The sequence below is a fragment of the Octopus sinensis genome, linkage group LG19 (genome assembly GCF_006345805.1).
Source record: "Octopus sinensis linkage group LG19, ASM634580v1, whole genome shotgun sequence".
NCBI lineage: Eukaryota > Metazoa > Mollusca > Cephalopoda > Octopoda > Octopodidae > Octopus > Octopus sinensis.
Genome location: NC_043015.1, coordinates 51,021,774 through 51,041,381, shown reverse-complemented (window position 1 = coordinate 51,041,381; position 19,608 = coordinate 51,021,774). Strand labels below are relative to the sequence as shown.

General features: G+C 39.3%; 1 protein-coding gene across 1 annotated transcript in view; it reads right to left on the bottom strand.

Annotated features, from left to right (window-relative positions):
- The window catches only part of LOC115222227 (intraflagellar transport protein 80 homolog), a 522,946-nt gene that overhangs the window by 440,710 nt on the left and 62,628 nt on the right, over positions 1 to 19,608 (bottom strand). Inside the window, exon 7 of the mRNA XM_029792388.2 lies at positions 18,388 to 18,525. Within this exon, the coding sequence (XP_029648248.1) occupies positions 18,388 to 18,525 (138 nt within the window). The remainder of the gene's footprint in view (positions 1 to 18,387; positions 18,526 to 19,608) is intronic.

Below are 19,608 nucleotides of genomic sequence, written 5' to 3'. Positions count from 1 at the left end.
CTCTGTAAAGTGGTTGGTATTAGGAAGTACATCCAGTCGTAGAAACCCTGCCAAGGAACTTTTCAGAATCCCTCATGCATATACGAATGGCCAAAAGTCACCCGATAGTAAATCAAACCCCCATAAATACTTAATATTCAATTTTATTTATTCATTTACAATTACGAATGTTTAATAACTGAATGCTGTGAGTCAAAATCACCAATTTTTTTTTTTACCTCCGCCAAGGAAGGGAGGTTATGTTTTCATCGGCATTGGTTTGTACATCTGTCCGTCTGTGTGCAAAATAACTCAAAAAGTTGTGAACGGTATTTGATGAAACTTGCAGAAAAAGTTGGCAACGACACAAGTAACAGATGATGAAATGTTGGTAGAGATCCAATGATTTTTATGGACTCTTGAAGGATTTTTCATTTGTTATATTTTCTTTACATGAAGTACTACAATGTTACGTTCTTTGATTATCTCCCTTGAAAACACGTTCGTCGTCTCAACGTAACCTATGGTGGCGTTGCTGTTTCCAAAGTTTATTTTCGTTTCTCTATTAGTAATTTTACTCGCGTTGTGTGTGTATCACTCAAGTTTTAGGTAATTGTTGTTTCTTTTTAGTTGTATGGTGAGACTAGCTTGCTGTTGTCATTGATGTATTATAACTGCTTCAGATGATTCCTGTTTTTAAAGGGTTCTTTTAAAAATCATATGTGTGTGTTATTATTTTTTTTAACCCCGCCAAGGAGGTTATGTTTTTGCCGGTGTTGGTTTGAGAAATTGGGCGATTTTCAGCATGCTTGTATATAGGTGGAAATGAGCTGCTTGGCGGAGGTCTGCACTCTCCGAGTTCTTTTCTAATTTCAACATTTGTCTATTTATTAGCAAAGTCTCATACAAAATAATTTTTTTGTTTTCTTCTTAGAATTAAATGGGATTTGATTTACTGTCAGGTGACTTTTGACCAGCTCCGTATATATATATATATATATATATATACATACATATATCTCAGGAAACCAGCACTTGAAGCCATTTCTTTCCATTGTCAAAAATATAGTAGGGAGCTTCTACATCTCAATATATCTCCAGCCCTTATCATCAAAATGAAACAAGCAAACCAGACAGACACCACACCCCAGCACAAAAGTGGGGCCACTTAAACTGATCATTATTCAGTTCAAAACTGAACTGCAAAGGTTCATAATTTCTGAATTCTTTTTACACATTTGGTGTATTTCCCTTATTCAGGAATTTAAAGAAACGGAATGATTCATGGGAGTTAAGGAAGACTCAAAAATGATTTTAAGTCTGGTGTATTGAACCTTGAAATCTTTATCCAAGAAACCATTAAGGAATATCAAGTTTGCTTTACTGGTTAAATTATTGTCTAACAGGCTGTTAAACCCGCTTTGATAGTAACTGAACTCTTTCAACAAAGAAACGCTCTCTTTCCCTCTCTAGCTTCCTCTCTCTCTCTCTTTTTCTCCAAGTGAAGGGCTGACTCTCTGATGCTTGTTAGCAAAGTGCGATGCTACATGGCAGTGGAACATGGATACTGGAAATATAAAGGCTGTGTAAAGACTGGATAGAAATTAGGCAGGCGTGCTCTGCTGAATGTGCTACGTTAGTTTGCATGAACAGCAGAGGACAGATGAGCTGGGAGAAGAAAATAGAGGTGAAGAATCGGATGTAGTGTGCAAAAGAGAGAAAGGAGGAAAGGGAGAGCAGGGAGAGCAGAGAGAGGGGAGAGGGGGAAATGGGGAGGGGGAGGGGAGAGAGAAGAGACTGCGCTGGTACAGACATGTGATGCATATGAAGGATGACAGAGGAATGGAGGAGTGCCAAGTTGTTCCGGTGGGAATGGATGTGGGGAAACAGGAAGATACAGGAATACACAGGAACGCACAGATCTGAAGGGGCAACGACAAAAGGATAGCAACTAGTGTCAATACATGTGTGCTTGAATAACGACCCCGTCCCCCTCCCCACCACCACCAGTACAATGTGATGCAAGCAAAGGAAATGATGATGCTGATGATGATGGTGAGGATGATGATGATGGTGATGATGATGGTGGTGGTGATGGTGGTGGTTATGACGATGATGATGATGATAAAGATGATGATGGTGGTAGTGATGATGATGGTGATGGTGATGATGATGGTGATGGTGATGACGATGATGATGGTGGTGGCAGTGGTGGTGGTGGTGATGATGGTGGTTATGACAATGATGATGATGATGATGGTGATGATAGTAGTTATGACGATGATGGTGATGATGGTGGTGGTGGTGGTGATGATAATGATGATGATGATGATGATGGTGATGATAATGATAACGATGATGACAATAATAATTGTGGTTATAGTGATGATGATGATGACGATGGTGATGATCATCATGATCATCATGAAGATGAGGATGATGATAATTAAGCTTGTGCACATATTACTCCTTTTTGTTTTTAAACATGAAATCAGCTGAGATAAGAGAAACTTATTCTTTGTGTTTTATATTGTTCTTTAAATTTTCATTGTTTTTTTTGGCTGGATTTTTTTTTCTTTTTCAGATTTACATTTTTGTTTCTTCTCTGCTTGTATTTCTCCGACAAATAAACAATCACACCAAGAATCCAGGCATGATTGTTTATTTGCTGGAGAAATTCATTTCAAAACTCTTCCTCTCCTTAAACTGTACAATGGGTGTGGAACCCTAGCAAAACAGAATTATCTCTTAAAGTCCTGTAACCACAACTGTTGCCAAATTCAGAATTGCATCTGATTTTAAAGTGTTGTGGTTTTTGCAATTGAAAAATTTTTTTTTTAAATCAAAAACAAAAACTAAGCACTCTTTTGTGAAAGAGGCAAAGTTTGGTCTCATCTAAGAAAGAACTTCCTGTCAAGTATAAGGACACAGACTGTGTCATATAGCCAGCTGGAGAAGATGTCTCCTGGGGCTAAATTGCAGCAACATTAGTCCTAAACCAGGACTGCCATGTTATGTTGGCAAACAATATTTACTACAAAGTACTGTTACTGAATATCTCACGTTGTGAGATTTTAAAATAGTAATTTTCTAAACGGCTTCTTGTTTATAACATGTGTTTTTATTCTTTGCAGTTTATTAACTGACTTTCTTGAAAACTTTTCTTCAATTTTCTAATTCCATGGCAGATAAACACCTCAAGCTGAGGGTAAGAATTCAGCGGTATCATTTATTTATTATCGCTTACTGATTTAATTAGAGAAAGAGAGCTTGGACTTTGAGAAAACTAATCAAACTGATTCTGCAGTGTCATCTGTACACACCAGTATGGAGTTTATCTTAGAATATGTCTTCAAGAGAGATGCAATGATCATATAGGTGATTGATGATTCCACTAGTAAATGGTAAATATCAGACAAAAAAATACAATTTACTGATATATTTTAAATGTAGAATCACTGCATATTGGTAAGTTTATGAGGAGAACATTATTTTGTAATTAGGGTAAATATTTATTTGTAAGTTATATGGGCCTTACAAAACCTTTGACTAGTGTAAATGGATGTATATCTCAGAATACTTTCTCTAATGGGAGTTGTGCAGCTTCCTAGTTACAGTGATTAAGTGGAGTACAAATTCAACTCTGACATAGAAGGAAATCTATGCCCAGGAATCGATACCTTGTAAAATATATGTGGAAACACTACCTACATGCAATCAACTAAACTGTATTCAGCCTGCCTTGGTAGGTGAAAGTGACATGACAACAAATAAAAATTAACAACAGATAACCACCACATTCAAATTCAAACAATCTTTCTTCTTTTACTTGTTTCAGTCATTAGACTGTGGCCATGCTGGAGCAACCACCTTGAAAAAATTTTAATTGAATGAATCAATCTCAATATTTATCTTTTTTTAATCCTGGTACTATTGTTGGTTCTCATTTACCTGACTGCTAAGTTACAGAGAGAAAAACACACTAAATCCAGTTGTCAAGTGATTGTGAGGACACATACACACACGCACATACACGCACACATGTGCACACACAGACACACATACACATGCACACATATATGTTTGATGGGCTTTTTACAGTCTTTGGTCGACCCGAGAAGACACTTGCCCAAGGTGCCACACAGTGGGACTGAACCCAGAACCATGTGGTTGGGAAGCTTACCACACAGCCATACCTGTGCCCTTTCATATTTTTATGGTTTCCATACTGGATTAACTGCAATCCATCAAAATCTGTAGTTTCTGTCAGAACTGAGAGATTTCTATTGAGAAAGCACCACAAAAATTCAGGAATTAGTGGTATGATCTGCAATTAAGGCTGTGATCTCAACAGCCCAAGACCCTAACTTCTACAAATCTATTTACACCTAGAATCTTTTCTACTCTAGGCACAAGGCCCGAAATTTTTGGAGAGAGGTCAGTCAAATAGATTGACCCCAGTATACAACTAGCACTTAATTTATCAACCCCAAAGGGATGAAAGGCAAATTCAACCTTGGTGGAATTTGAACTCAGAACATAAAGACGAATGAAGTACCGCTAAGCATTTCGCCCTGGTGCGCTAACATTTCTGCCAGCTTGCCACCTTCTATTTACATCTATTTTATTGACTCCAAAAGGATGAAAGATAAAACTGAATTTAGCAGAATTTGAACTCAGAGCACGAAGATAGACAAAATACCACTAAGCATTTTCCCAGCATGCTGGCGATTCTGCCAGCTCACCACCCTTCCTTTTCTCTACACGAAGCATGGTCACATGGTCAACTCACTAATGGTAGCAGTGTTGGTTCCTTTCTTGCCAAGATGTCAGCATTTGCTGAGTTTACTTTGACATTTCTCAATTCTAGGTTTTGCTTCAAACATTTGGAATTTCTTCTCTAATTCTTCAGTTTAGAAAACCAAGTCATAAACACACAAAACCTCCCATAAACAGCTGATTTGATAATAAATTCTCTGAAATTACTCCCAGAGAACTATAATAACCAGGATAGGGTCACCCTGGGAACCATATGCATCAATATATCAGGTGATTCCGGTGGAGAATGATTAAAATCGTTTTATTCAGTTTTCTAAATAGAAGAGAATCGTCTAGGTGTAGGAGTGGCTGTGTGGTAAGTAGCTTGCTTACCAACCACATGGTTCTGGGTTCAGTCCCACTGCATGGCACCTTGGGCAAATGTCTTCTACTATAGCCTTGGGCCAACCAAAGCTTTGTGAGTGGATTTGGTAGACAGAAACTGAAAGAAGCCCGTCGTATATATGTATATATACATGTGTGTGTGTTTGAGTGTCTGTGCTTGTCCCCCCCAACATCACTTGACAACCGATGCTGGTGTGCCCGTAACTTAGCAGTTCGGCAAAAGAGACCGATAGAATAAGTGCTAGGCTTACAACGAATAAGTTCTGGGGCCGATTTGCTCGACTAAAGGCGGTGCCCCAGCATGGCCACAGTCAAATGACTGAAACAAGTAAAAGAGTAAAGAGAGTCTTCTGTTTCTTGTTCCTAGGTTGCTATGATGCTAGTGTCTTCCACCATCCTGCTTTGCAATGATAGTGACATTTCTGCTCCCTTTTCAGGGCTTCAAGATTACACCATGATGCTGGAAGGGTGGCTAATATGTGCTACATGTTACTAAAGATAAAAATAGACTTGTGTGTGATGTCTATTGGTGATGATGAAAACTCCCATCCATCTGGTCCCTGTTTATGGAAAGGGGGACGGCCTGTAGATATACAGGTTAACTGCGAATACTCACTAAGCAGTCCCAGACAAAATCACAGTTTGCCCTTTGGCAAGACATAGCGCATATTAAGGCGGCGAGCTGGCAGAAGCATTAGCATGCCTGGCAAAATGCTTAGCGGGATTTCATCTGCCGCTACATTCTGTGTTCAAATTCTGCCAAGGTCGACTTTGCCTTTCATCCTTTCGGGGTCAATTAAATAAGTACCAGTTACACACTGGGGTTGATATAATCGACTTAATCCGTTTGTCTGTCCTTGTTTATCCCCTCTGTGTGTAGCCTCTTGTGAGCAGTAAGGAAATAAGACATAGTGCATATTAGCCACCCTTCCAGGATCATGGTGAAATCTTGAAGCCCTAAAGAGGGAGCAGAAATGCCACTATCATTGGAAAGCAGGATGGTGGTCAGGAATGGAAATGCAAAGCATAGAAAATTCTTTGTCTTTGGATTTCTTCCCAGTTTGCAGAACAAATTACACTTTTATAAATCTTGGTCTTGGAAACCCGTCAATTCGACTGGCACTGGAATAGTCTATAGAACCTGTGAGCATAGATGAGAAACTTCTACTTGTACCAGTAGCAACAAGTCAAAATGAAAATAAAAAACGAGGTATGTGTGTGTGTCTGTGTGTGCGTGCATGTGGCGGGGAGGGGTTAAAAAGTTTCCTTGCCATACACATAATTTTGGGCCCAGTCTCACTGCATGACATCATAGGCAAGTGTCTTCTACTATAGCTGTTGGCCAACCAAAACTTCATAAGTGGATTTGTTAGATAGAAATTGTAAGAAGTTCAATATGTGTGTGCATGTGCATGTGAGAGAGAGAGAGAGAGAGAGAGAGAAAGAGAGTGTGTGTGTGTGTGTTTGTGTTTCATGGTTGTCACAAATGGATGTCATTAATTTTGAATATTTTGCGGCAAACTTGTCTGGCCATATTACCTTGCTTGAAACAGGTGAGGGTTGGCAACTGAAAGAGCATTTGGTAGGATAAAAATCTGTCTCAATAAAATCCATCTGACCCATGCAAGCATGGAAAAATGGATGTTAAAACAATAACGATGATGATGATTATGACATTAACTGGCAGTCTACCAGTTACAGCAACAGGGGCTCCGGTTGATCCAATCAACGGAACATCTGCCTCATGAAATTAAAATGCAAGAGGCCGAGTACTCCACAGACATGTATACCCTTAACGCAGTTCTCAGAGAGATCCAGGTTGACACAGATTGTGACAAGGCTGACCCCCTTGTGAATTACAGGTACAACTCATTTTTGACAGCTGAATGGACTGGAGCACCATGGAATAAAGTGCCTTGCTCAAGGACACATCACACCACTAGGAATTGAACACCAGACCTGACAGTCATGAACCAGATACATCAACCAAGAAGCCACACATGTTCGCAATTATGACGCACATCACACACAAGCATAGACATAGACTCATGGAAGAAAACTTAAAAGCTAATGAAAATTTCTCGACAGAAGTAAAAAGCAATGAAGTATTTCTTATAACAATCAATAAGAACAGAACACAACGAACGATGTTGACACCGACTTAATTGTTTACAGTGTATAAAATATATGAAAGATAAATGATTGATTAAATCATGTGTGTGTCAGAGTGACATTTTCCACACAAATTCCATTTATATTTCCATTTTAAAACATACATCATAATTGTTGTCATCGTTATCATTTAACATCTATTTTTCCATGCTGGCATGGGTTGGAAGGCTGAACAGGAGCTGGCAAGTACCAGGGCCACACCAGGTTCTATAGTTTGTTTTGACTTGGTTTCAACAGCTGGATGTTCTTCATCACATTAACCAATTTAAAGAGGGTACTGGGTGGTTTTTATGTGGCAGATTCACCAGTGTCTTTTAAATGGCACCATCACCAGCTTTCAACATGGTACCATCACCAGTGCTTTTTACAAAGCACTATTATCTGTGCTTTTTATGCAAGATCACCAGTGCGTTGAGGCGGAATGGCCCAATGGTTAGGGCAGCGGACTCGCAGACGTAAGAACGCAGTTTCGATTCCCAGACTAGGTATTGTGAGTGTTTATTGAGCAAAAACACCTATGCTCCATGAGGTTCCGGCAGTGGGTGGTGGTGAACCCCGCTGTACTCTTTCACCACAACTTTCTCTCACTCTTTCTTCCTACTTCTGCCACAAAGCAGAGGAACCATGGTGTAACCCACTATGCTGTGGTAAAACTTTCAGACCTAGTCTAGCTTGCAAATCCGCTGTACCCCAGGATGGTTCAGCTCTCCACCCATTAAAAGCCACTGTTTACAGAATGAGGATAACAACATAGCTTTCGCGACCATGCATCCGCCAATCTATCGTGTATGGGGGGGGGGGTGGATCTTCAAGTTGCCACACGCATTCTTAGTAGCTTAGAGGAGGCTCGAATTAGAGATTATTCTTTGTGGCTAATGGCTTGAGTCCTGATTGGAAGGAGGAGGAGGCGAAGAAGAAGAAGAGGAAGAAGAAGAGGAAGAAGAAGAAGAAGAAGAAGAAGAAGAAGAAGGAAGAAGAAAAGGAAGAAGAAGACATCACCAGTGCTTTTATGTGGCACCATCATCAGTCCTTTTTCTGGGGCACCATTACCAGTGGCTTTTACATGGCACCATCACCTTTTTACATGGCACTAACATGTAGGAAGTAGCTTTGGAGGATATTTAGCAGCAAACACCAAGCAACCTCAAGAACCATGTAGGAGAGTCATTCATTGGGTTGCCTAATAAGTATTTAAATCAAAGGTTCATCTATGGCCATGTGGAAAGAAATCTGCATCCCAACTGCATGGTTCTGGATTCAGTCCCAGCATGTACTACTTTGGGCAGCTGTCTTTTTGCTACACCCATAGGTCAACAAATTTTAGTGGGGGAATTTGGTAATATATATATATACAGATAGGCGTAGGAGTGGCTGTGTGGTAAGTAGCTTGCTTACCAGCCACATGATTCCAGGTTCAGTCCCACAGCATGGCACCTTGGGCAAGTGTGTTCTACTATAGCCTCAGGCCGGCCAAAGCCTTGTGAGTGGAATTGGTAGATGGAAACTGAAAAAGCCTGCCGCATATATGTATATATATGTGTGTATCTGTGTCTGTGTTTGTCCCCCCAATATCACTTGACAACCAATGCTGGTGTGTCTACGTCACTGTAACTTAGCGGTTTGGCAAAAGAGACCGATAGAATAAGTACTAGGCTTACAAAGAATAAGTCCTGGGGTCGATTTGGTCAACTAAAGGTGGTGCTCCAGCATGGCCACAGTCAAATGACTGAAACAAGTAAAAGAGTAAAGAGAGATAAACATATGTGAAGGTGCATGGCACAGTAGTTAGGGTGTTATACTCATGGTCGAAAGATCATGGGTTCAATTTCCAGACCAGCTGGCACATTGTGTTCTTGAGCAAAACCCTTCATTTCACATTGCTCCAATCCACTAGGCTGTAAATGGATAACCCTGCATCAGACTAACATTCCATTCAGGGGGAATGTTGGCCTGCTCACTTAGCCAGTGGGGGTCGCATAATTTGAAAGCCAAAATGATGTAAAGTGCATTATGACCAGTGTTGTACAACAACATCTGATGGTCTGGTCAATCACATGACCATGTGATGTACAAACACATACATGTGTATGTGTATGCGTTTGTGTCTCCTTCTTTTCATATCACTTGATATCATGTGATAAATGATCGTTACTATCACACAATCACCATCATTCATTTCCAATATTTTACAAGGTCATGGCTAGCGATAAGCATTACCTTGCTTGGAAACGGGTGAGGGCTGATGACAGGAAGGGCATCCAGCCGTAGAAAGTCTGCCTCAACAAATTCTTTCTGACCCATGGAAGCATGGAATAATGGACATTAAATGATGATGATGATGATCAAACATAGTTTCTGACTATTTTAAAGAAAAGGTGTGGCTGTGCGGTAAGAAGACTTGCTTTCAAACCACATGGTTCTGGGTTCAGTCCCACTGTGTGGCACCATGGTCAAGTGTCTTCTATTATAGCCTTGGACTGATCAAAGCCTTGTAAGTGGATTTGGTATACAGAAAGTGAAAAAGAAGTCAATTGTGTGTGCATGTGTATATCATCATCATCACGATCATTTAGTGTCCATTTTCCATGCTGGCATGAGTTGGACGGTTTGACTGGGGTCTGGAGAGCCAGTAGCTGCACCAGGCTCCAATCTGATCTGGCAATGTTTCTACAGCTGCATGCTCTTCCTAACACCAACCACTCCAAAAGTGTAGTGGGTGCTGTTTACGTAACACCGGCACAGGAGCCTGTCAGGCGGGCCTAGCATCGATCATGTCTGGATAGTGCTTTTTATGTGCCACTGGCATGGGAACCAGTCAGAGGGTACTGGCATCGGCCACATTCAGCTGGTGCTTTTTACATGCCACCAGCATGGGAGCCAGTCGGGCAGCCCTCACATCAGTGTGTGTACATCTTTCTACCTGTGTTTGCTCCCCACCACAACTTGACAACCAGTGTTGGTTTGTTGACATCCCTGTCACTCAATGGTTCAGCAAAAGAGAGAAACAGGCTGACAGAATAAGTTCTAGGGCTTGAAACAAAATAAGTACTAGGCGGGGTGCAATTCATTTGATTGAAAATTCTTGAAGCTAGTGCCCCAGCATGGCCGCAGTCTAATGACTAAAATAAGTAAAATACAAAGTAACGATCAAAGAATCCTGTTTATTATTCATAGAAAATTCTTCAGTGATACTTTCACCTGCATGGATTCCATATATCCATTACCAATCTGTCTAACCTTCCCACTGTAAATTTTTAAAAAATGAATTTTTTTCCCCCCACATTTGAAGAATTGTTGTGAACAATAAATTTCCATTTAGTATTTTTTCGAAGAAATGCACATCTTTCGTGAATTTCAGAAAATATTAAATATTAATACACAATTGCTTTTGGCACATGCATCAAGATTTTGCATTTCATCCCCCCACCAAAAAAAAAATAGATATTTACCATTTCATAATTCTGAAAGACAGAAATTAGTTTTCTATTTTCTGAAAGATATGCAGAATATTTATTTGTTTTTAGCGTTCTCTCTCTCTCTCGCTCTCTCTCTCTCTCTCAATCTTTCCCTTTTTCTTATGTATCTCTCAATGTGTTTCACCTTCCTCTCATTTTCCCACTCCTTACCACTGTCAACAAGAACTATCACCACCACCACAACCACCACCAATCCTTCCTCATGCCAGCATGCATTTGACAGACTTTCCCCTGAAGAGTACCTCACTACATGCAGCAGTTCTTTGCCATCGTCTTCATCAGGTTCAATCCTCTTGAGATTTGCTCTTACCGTTTCTTCTTTCCACATCTCTTTCACTCTCTCTTTTCAGCAGATTCCTTCCACTTGGATTGTTTGGCACCTTTTTTCATCCAAACGTCATCCTTCATACTCATCAGAAGCCAACGTCAGTAGTCTTCTCCTCTCCAACACACTATATCTAATTCTCCTTGTACCCAGTTTTTCTCTTGATTCGTTCCTGCTCCATCATTCATCCACAATAACTTTACACATCCAACACAGCATCCTCTTCTCATTTCTTTCCAGCTTCCACACATTCTCCACATTCAATACTTATGTTTTGCTGCCATGCAGCACCACACTTTGTACACAAGCATCAACAATCTGCACTTCACTCACAAACAGAATCCCATTGTCTCCTGATTGGAAGAAGAAGAAATCACCAGTGCTGTTTATGCAGTACCATCACCAGTGCTTTTATGTAGCACCATCACCAGCTTTTAACATGGTACCATCACCAGTACTTTTTCTGGGGCACCATTACCAGTGGCTTTTTACATGGCACTAACATGTAGGAAGTAGCTTTGGAGGATATTTAGCAGCAAATACCAAGCAACCTCAAGAACCATATAGGAGAGTCATTCATTGGGTTGCCTAATAAGTATTTAAATCAAAGATTCATCTATGACCATGGGGGAAGAAGTCTGCATCCCAACTGCATGGTTCTGGTTTCAGGCAATACAACTATGAAATTTTCACACTCTTTTCTGAATTAGGCTGTTATGCTTTAAAAAATACCCTCTTACTCTCTTACTAAATACTCAACTCTAGCGCTAAATATGCCACTTAAAAAAAGCATTCAGTCTCCTCTGTAAAATGTTTCTTTCTCAAGCCATGCCAGGCTCATAAGGGCCAGTTTCCTGGTTTCAGTGGTGTATAAATTCCCCTCCTGGACAGAATGCTAGTCCATCACAGGATTACTCATTTTGCCAGCTGAGTAGACTGGAACAATGTGAAATGAAGTGTTTTGCCTAAGAACACAATGCATCACTGGGTCCAGGAATCAAAGCCACAATCACCCCTAACCACTAAACCACATGCTTCCACCATACCAGCATGGAAGACGGACATTAAATGATGATGATGATGATGATAATAATGATAGTAACAATAATATAGAAAAGATATAATAATAATTAATAATAATAATAATAATAATAATAATAATAATGGTTTCAAATTTTGCCACAAGGGCAGCTATTTGGGGAAGGTACTTAATTTATTGACCTGAAAAAAACAAATTCAACCTCAGTGGAATTTGAACTCAGAACACAGTGACAGACGAAATACCACTAAGCATTTCATCCAGCACGCTAACGATTCTGCCAGCTTTGCCGCCTTACATAATAATAATAATAATAATAATGATAATAATTTTTTCTACTCTTGGCACAAGACCCAAAATTTTGAGGAAGGGGGTCATTCGATTAGATCGACTCCAGTACGTAACTGGTACCTAATTCATAAACCCCAAAAAATGAAAGGCAAAGTCAACCTTGGCAGAATTTGAACTCAGAACATAAAGACTGATGAAATACTGCTAAGCATTTCACCCGGTGCACTAATGATTCTGCCAGCTCACTACCTTACGTCATAATAATAATAATAATAATAATAATAATAATAATAATAATAATAATAGTAGAGTAACAGAACAATAACAGTAAGAGAAATAATAATTCTGACAAATTGAAGCCTGGCAGACACCTTGCTCCGATTCCATGAAAGTGGGAAAACGCAAGATAAAATATATACAATATGTTGGAGTTGTTGTCGCCAGCATGGCAAAATTTCACACCTAAATGAATTTTCAGATATATTCTAAGGAATAAAAAAGATTATTTTAATAGTTATACAATTTCCTTTTTCGTTTTTACTTTTAACTTCAGCAAACAATTTTCAATTAACATTTTGTAATTTTAAAAAGAAATGAAACATTACACTTATTTTCTTTTTCTGTTTCTTCTCTTCTCATTTTTGTTGTTTTTTTTTTAGTTACTTTTAAGTCAAAAGTGTTTTGGAGCCAAACAAATGAAATTATTTCAAACTTACTCCAAAAACAGCTGCACAAAGATCTATTGAAATCGGTTTTATCTGGAGTATTCATCTTTTGAAGAACACTTAAGATGAACGGTCACCCTCTTTTATCAGTTGCAATGAGATTCTATGAAGACTGTTAGACATATTACTTCCTAAAGACTTACTCATAAATGTCAGATAAACTGATTTGATGATGTAAGAAAAAAAAATAGTAAAACAGAAATAAAACAAAACCTAAAAACAATGATATTTATTAGTTATCTTCTTTCTCTGAAGAAATAATACTTTCAATATACTTAAACTGACCAGCAAAATTTCAGACTACAATCAATAAAACACTTTTGTCATCTAGCACACACAGATACACATGCACACACACTAACCAACAGCACTACTGTACATACATACTTCAACCCACATATCCACAAACACCACAAACATACACATACATACACACACACACCCTTCTTAACTCCTCCCCTCCATAGAACTACATTCCCACCTGACTTCTATACACATTTTCCTTTTTATGTTCACCTCCCGACCCACCCCCACCACACACTTTCTCACTTCTCAACCATTTTTGCTCTTTCACACGCTTCTGTACTTTCTGATGAAGGATTAGTGTCCAAAATATTAAGACTCTCTTTCTAATACAATATTTGTTAAAATTTGACCTGTCTGTGTTGAATTTTTCTTTTATTTTCATTCAATGCCTTCACTATTTATAGATATGCAGTAGAACCTCACAGTACAAGTGTACCATTGTACGAATAATTTGCTGTATGAGCCAAGATTCGTGCAAATTTTTATCTTGAAAAACAAATGGAAATCTGCAGTACAAGCACGCAAATTATCCCATCTGTAAAGTAATTCATTTAATAAAACCAGTTTACATATTTGTTTTGCATTCTCTTTTTTATAATTGTTATTTTACCTGTAACTACACCTTTTCTGCTTTAAAACCCATAAAAATTATTTTTGAGTTGTTTTTGGGGACTGGAACGGATTAATTATATTTTGGTTAATTTCAATGAGGAAAATTGATTTGTAAGATGAGTAAATCGTAACACAGCCATGGAATGAATTACACTCATATTGCAAGGTATCAGTGTATATGACGGAATCTCCCTTCAAAGACAATGTAGGAGTGTTCAGTTTTTACCAAACGACCTGCAGAAATTATTTGTTTATAGGGAACAAATGTAGGAGCTGTACATTAGTTCACTCACTCCCATCAAATTGATGTTACCTGAACAGGTGCATGGTGCATCACACATCAAGAGTCAAAGTGATTTCAGAGCAGTGTGAGGTGAAGTGTTTTGCTCAAGAACAAAATGCACCACCCAGTGCAGGAACTGAAATCACGATGGCTAGATTGTTAGATCATGGATGCAACACCCTAACCACTAGGCCATGCTCTCTCACACATACACACACACACATACACACACACACATACACACACACACATACACACAAATGTGTGTGTGTGTGTATGTGTGTGTGAGTGCATGGCTATGTGTGTGTGTGTGTGTGAGAGCATGCATGACCGTGTGTGTGTGTGAGAGAGAGAGTGCATGGCTCTGAGTGTGTGTGTGAGGTTGCATGATCATGTGTGCGTGTGTGTGTGTGTGCATGTGTGTGTATGTGATGGTTTATGACCATGTGTGTGTGTGAGAGAGAGAGTGCATGGCTATGTATGTGTGTGTATGTGTGTATGCGGATGCATGATCGTGTGTGTGTGTGTGTGTGTATATGTGTGTGCGCGCACACACGCTATAGTAGGGGACAACTGCCCGAGTTGCCATGCAGTGGGACTGAAACCATTACCATGTGATTGAGACACAAATACATTCACCATACTGCCATGCCTGCATCTACATAATAACTACAATAACATTTGTTAACTGTCTGTAAGTCTGTAAGCTTATCCATCCACCATCCAAGATCCTAATAACAAAAACAATGGGACATAAAGGTCAACGTTTTCTGTTCTGAGAAATAAGCTATGTCAGAGGCACACTTGAGTGAAAGCAACAACAGCCACATGACACACGGCTACAGCCTGACGTACGGCAACTTGCCAAGCGCTCTACAAATAATAATGCCTCTTTCCTACAACCTCTTATGTGAACATCATTCGAGCTTAGTCCTTAATGCAGATTCTCTCTCTTTCTCTTGTGATAACCTCTTCAACTTTTAAATACTTGTATTGATTGAAAGAACCAAGTATTATTCTCGGCTCTCATTACAACATGGTCATCGTCTCCTACAGTTCTAACATCAATCATATTAAACAGAAGATTTCACTGGAATTGTAATCAGATTTCAGTCAAGACACAAATAGATTTAATTCAACAGAATGCCAACAATTCTATTCGGCCATGTTCCAATTCTGTATATCATTGAGAACCCTTCTTCTGGAGAGAATTAAAGAGAAATATCTTAAAAATTGCTCTACTTAATTCAAATCTCTATCTTGTAACATTCTATACTAATACACTCCAATTAAACAACCAAAGCTAATATTGGGAGGCTTTTAAAGGAAGCAATGGCTGGCCAAATACACTCAAAATAACAATACACTACATCTTGCTTTTATTGTTTATCCCAAGGTCAGCCCTGATCAAGTAGATGCATGATCATAGATGTTACAGCTGTGGGCATCTGGTCATCATTATTATTCTCATTTAATGTTCATCGTTAAAGGAGGATGTGAGGTGAAAAGAAAAAGTGGAGTGAGAAAAGATGTATTTGCTTTGGTCACCACAGCCATGCTCACCGACAGAAATGAAAAGCACCCCTGGGCTGACCAGCATTAAATAAACTGTGATGGTCAAAGCCCTTGCCATGTCGACAGGTGTCACACAAGGTGGATCCAGTGGACACAGGATGAGTGCACTCAGTGGTGAGCCACTATGTGCACTGGTATTATAAGGAGGAAATCAGGTGCCTGACCACAAAAGAAACACAAGACAAAACCATGAGTGACCAATGCACTACCATAAGTGACCATATGGAACTATATTGTCCACTACGTCACTCTCCTTAAGACAGAAGAGTTTGATAATAAGGCGGTGAGCTGGTAGAAATGTTAGCATGCCAGGCAAAATGCTTAGTAGTATTTCGTCTGCCGTTACATTCTGAGTTCAAATTCCGCCAAAGTCAGCTTAGCCTTTCATCCTTTCGGGGTCGATAAATTAAGTACCAGTTACGTACTGGGGTTGATGTAATTGACTTAATCCCTTTATCTGTCCTTGTCTGTCTCCCTCTATGTTTAGCCCCTTGTGGGCAATAAAGAAATAAGAAGAGTTTGATATAAGGTACTTGGCAGCTATTTCTAGTAAATGAAGCAACCATGATGAAGCAGCCTCACTGACCCATCTCTTCATTGTTGCTATTTATTTATCTTTTATGATGAATCTCACCTGTAAAATGGAATGGATCTGTAAAGCCTGCAATGGCAAGTAAGGAATTTCACTCCAAAGCTGCAGAGCCAAGTCGGTTCTGTTTGTTTACCTGCAGCAATTTAGATATAAATACACTAAAGCTAAAAGAAGGCAAAACAACTGTTAGCCTTACATCAAATCTACATTCTATACATCAAAAACTGATGCCCCACCAAGGTGTAAGTGGCAAAAACAATAATAACAAGAGCACTCAGAGAGCACAAACCTCCACCAAGGAAACACCAATCTCCTCTCAGCGATTAACCAGAGATGATTTTTAAAATGGGAATATCTAAAGTAAAGAACAACTGCTCTCACAAACAAGAATACTAAAAATGAACCTGTGTACTCTCAAACATTAAGTTAAAAAGCAGGAAAAATAATCCAGAATCCTTGTCCAGTACTGGATTGATCACAAAACCTAATCAGTTTGTGCCAGTCACAAGGCCAAATATCCCTGAATGTTTCATCCAAATCCATCCAGCAGTTCTTGAGACATCTTGTCCACGGACAAACAAACAAACAAACACAACTGAAACAATACCTCCACCTTCGCTAAGGCAGAGGTAATAATGATAATAATAATAATAATATAATAATAATAATAATAATAATAATAATAATAAGAGCAATCAGAGAGCACAAACCTCCACCAAGGCAACACCAATGTCCTCTCAATGATTAGCCAGAGATGATTTTTAAAATGAGAGTATCTGAAATAAACTCAACTGCTCTCACAAATGAGAATACTAAAAAAGAAAACACACACACATGCATAATATATTCTTTTATTCTTTTATTTGTTTCAGTCATTTGACTGTGGCCATGCTGGAGCACTGACTTTAATCAAACAGATCAACCCCAGGACTTATTCTTTGTAAGCCTAGTACTTATTCTATCAGTTTCTTTTTCCAAACTGCTAAGTTACAGGGATGTAAACACACCAACACCGATTTCAAGCAATGGTAGCGGGGGACAAACAGACACAGCAGGCTTCTTTCTGTTTCCCTCTACCAAATCCCCTCACAAGGATTTGGTTGACCTGAGGCTATAGTAGAAGACACTTGCCCAAGGTTCCACACAGTGGGACTGAACCAGGAACCATGTGGCTGGTAAGCAAGCTAATTACCACACAGCCACTTCTGTGCCTAAAAGACTTGTTTCAGTGTCCCCGAATGGCAATTCCGCCGGCGACGCTGCCGCTCGCCGCGCGAACGCGACGTGCGGACGGGGAACGCCGAGCTAAGGCATGCGCCTTGAGGTTGAGACGCTTTTGGAAAACAACTCGGGTCCGGCTATGGTTCCTAAGCTCACGGTATCGCCCACATACACGTGGACGTACCCGCAACCGATGCCGGAAGGATGTCACGAGATACACGCGGTCGATACGGCGACGTGGTCCGTCCCCTAAATTCCCGAAAGATGACAACTGTGGCCAGTGCAAGTATTGGCGGGCCTGCGCCACTTTTCATTCACAAGGGCATTGATCAGCTTGAGGTTATAGAAGACAACACTTGCCCAAGGAGCCACGCAATGGGACTGAACCCAACTTGCATGCTTGGGAAGCAAACTTCTTAACCACACAGCCATGCCTGCACTGAGATTTGTAATATTTTAAATAAAACTGTAATATTTGATATTAAGGGGTGGGAGTTTTCTTGTGGAATGTTTGGTAAAAAAACTGTTTCCAGCTATTTACAACAAGTAAGAGTAATTAATTCACTGCAATTGAAGTGTTAATGGCATCGTTAATTCTGTATTTAAAGCAAGTAATAAAAGACTTTACCCCGCTGCGATCACAGAGTCGAAGACTGCTGAAGGAACCAACAACAAACAGTTCTCCACTAGGATTCCAGGCTAAAGAAGTTATCGGATAGTCGTAGGCAGCACTGGAATACATAATAACTCCATAGGAATTCCAAATCTGGAAAACAAATGAGGAAATTTAACAATTAAAAATTATGGAAATAAAACAGTAATTCAAAAAAAATGTCTTCTAAAAAAATTTCTTCGTTATTACATTTAGCCATTATTATTCAGAGGAAGAAAAGAAAGACAAATTACAAAATTATTGTAGATTTTTCTTTTCTAAATATAATTTTTTTCCAGATGTGATGGCAAGTTTTTCAATTATTTTATCAAATACTAAAAATTTGGCAGATCCAACACTGTCAGTGTACCTTCAAAAGATTGGATTCACTGACCATTCAGAGTTTTCCTTTAATTTTTAATCAATTTCCACTTCAGAGTTCTCTCCCATGACTTTCTAGACAAGAATTTTCATTAAAGACTCTGAATTTTTGTGGGGAGGGCTTTATGTCATTACAGTCATAATTTCAACTGATTAGAAAATACCTTTATTTAACTATATCAAGCATAATAACCAATGCTTAACTATATGTTCTACATACGTAAGGCATGTCTGGGAAGAATTTAAGCATCTCTGTGCCTAAGCGAACATTACTATCTTAGGTAAGAATATGCAGGTTCAAATATTTGACTCTAGCCTAAAACGATACATGCATGCATGCATGCATGCATACATGCGTGCGTGCGTGCGTGCGTGCGTGCGTGCGTGCGTGCGTGCGTGCGTACATACATACATACATACATACATACATACATACATACATATATATATATATATAAATAAATAAATATATATAAAAAATACAAAATGAGACAAGAACGCAAAACATACAAATAGATGATACAAAAAACGGACTGGTCATTCGAAGCCTCTAATCTTCAGTCAAGAACCGGATCATCCTCGCAATTTTGGCTGATATATATATATATATTCAAGCGATGTCATCACCAGTGCCGCTGGACTGGCTCCTGTGCAGGTGGCACGTAAAAAGCACCATTTGGGCATGGCCGTTGCCAGTACCACCAAACTGGCCCTCATGCCGGTGGCACGTAAAAGCACCCACTACACTCTCGGAGTGGTTGACGTTATGAAGGGCATCCAGCTGTAGAAACTCTGCCAGATCAGATTGGAGTCTGG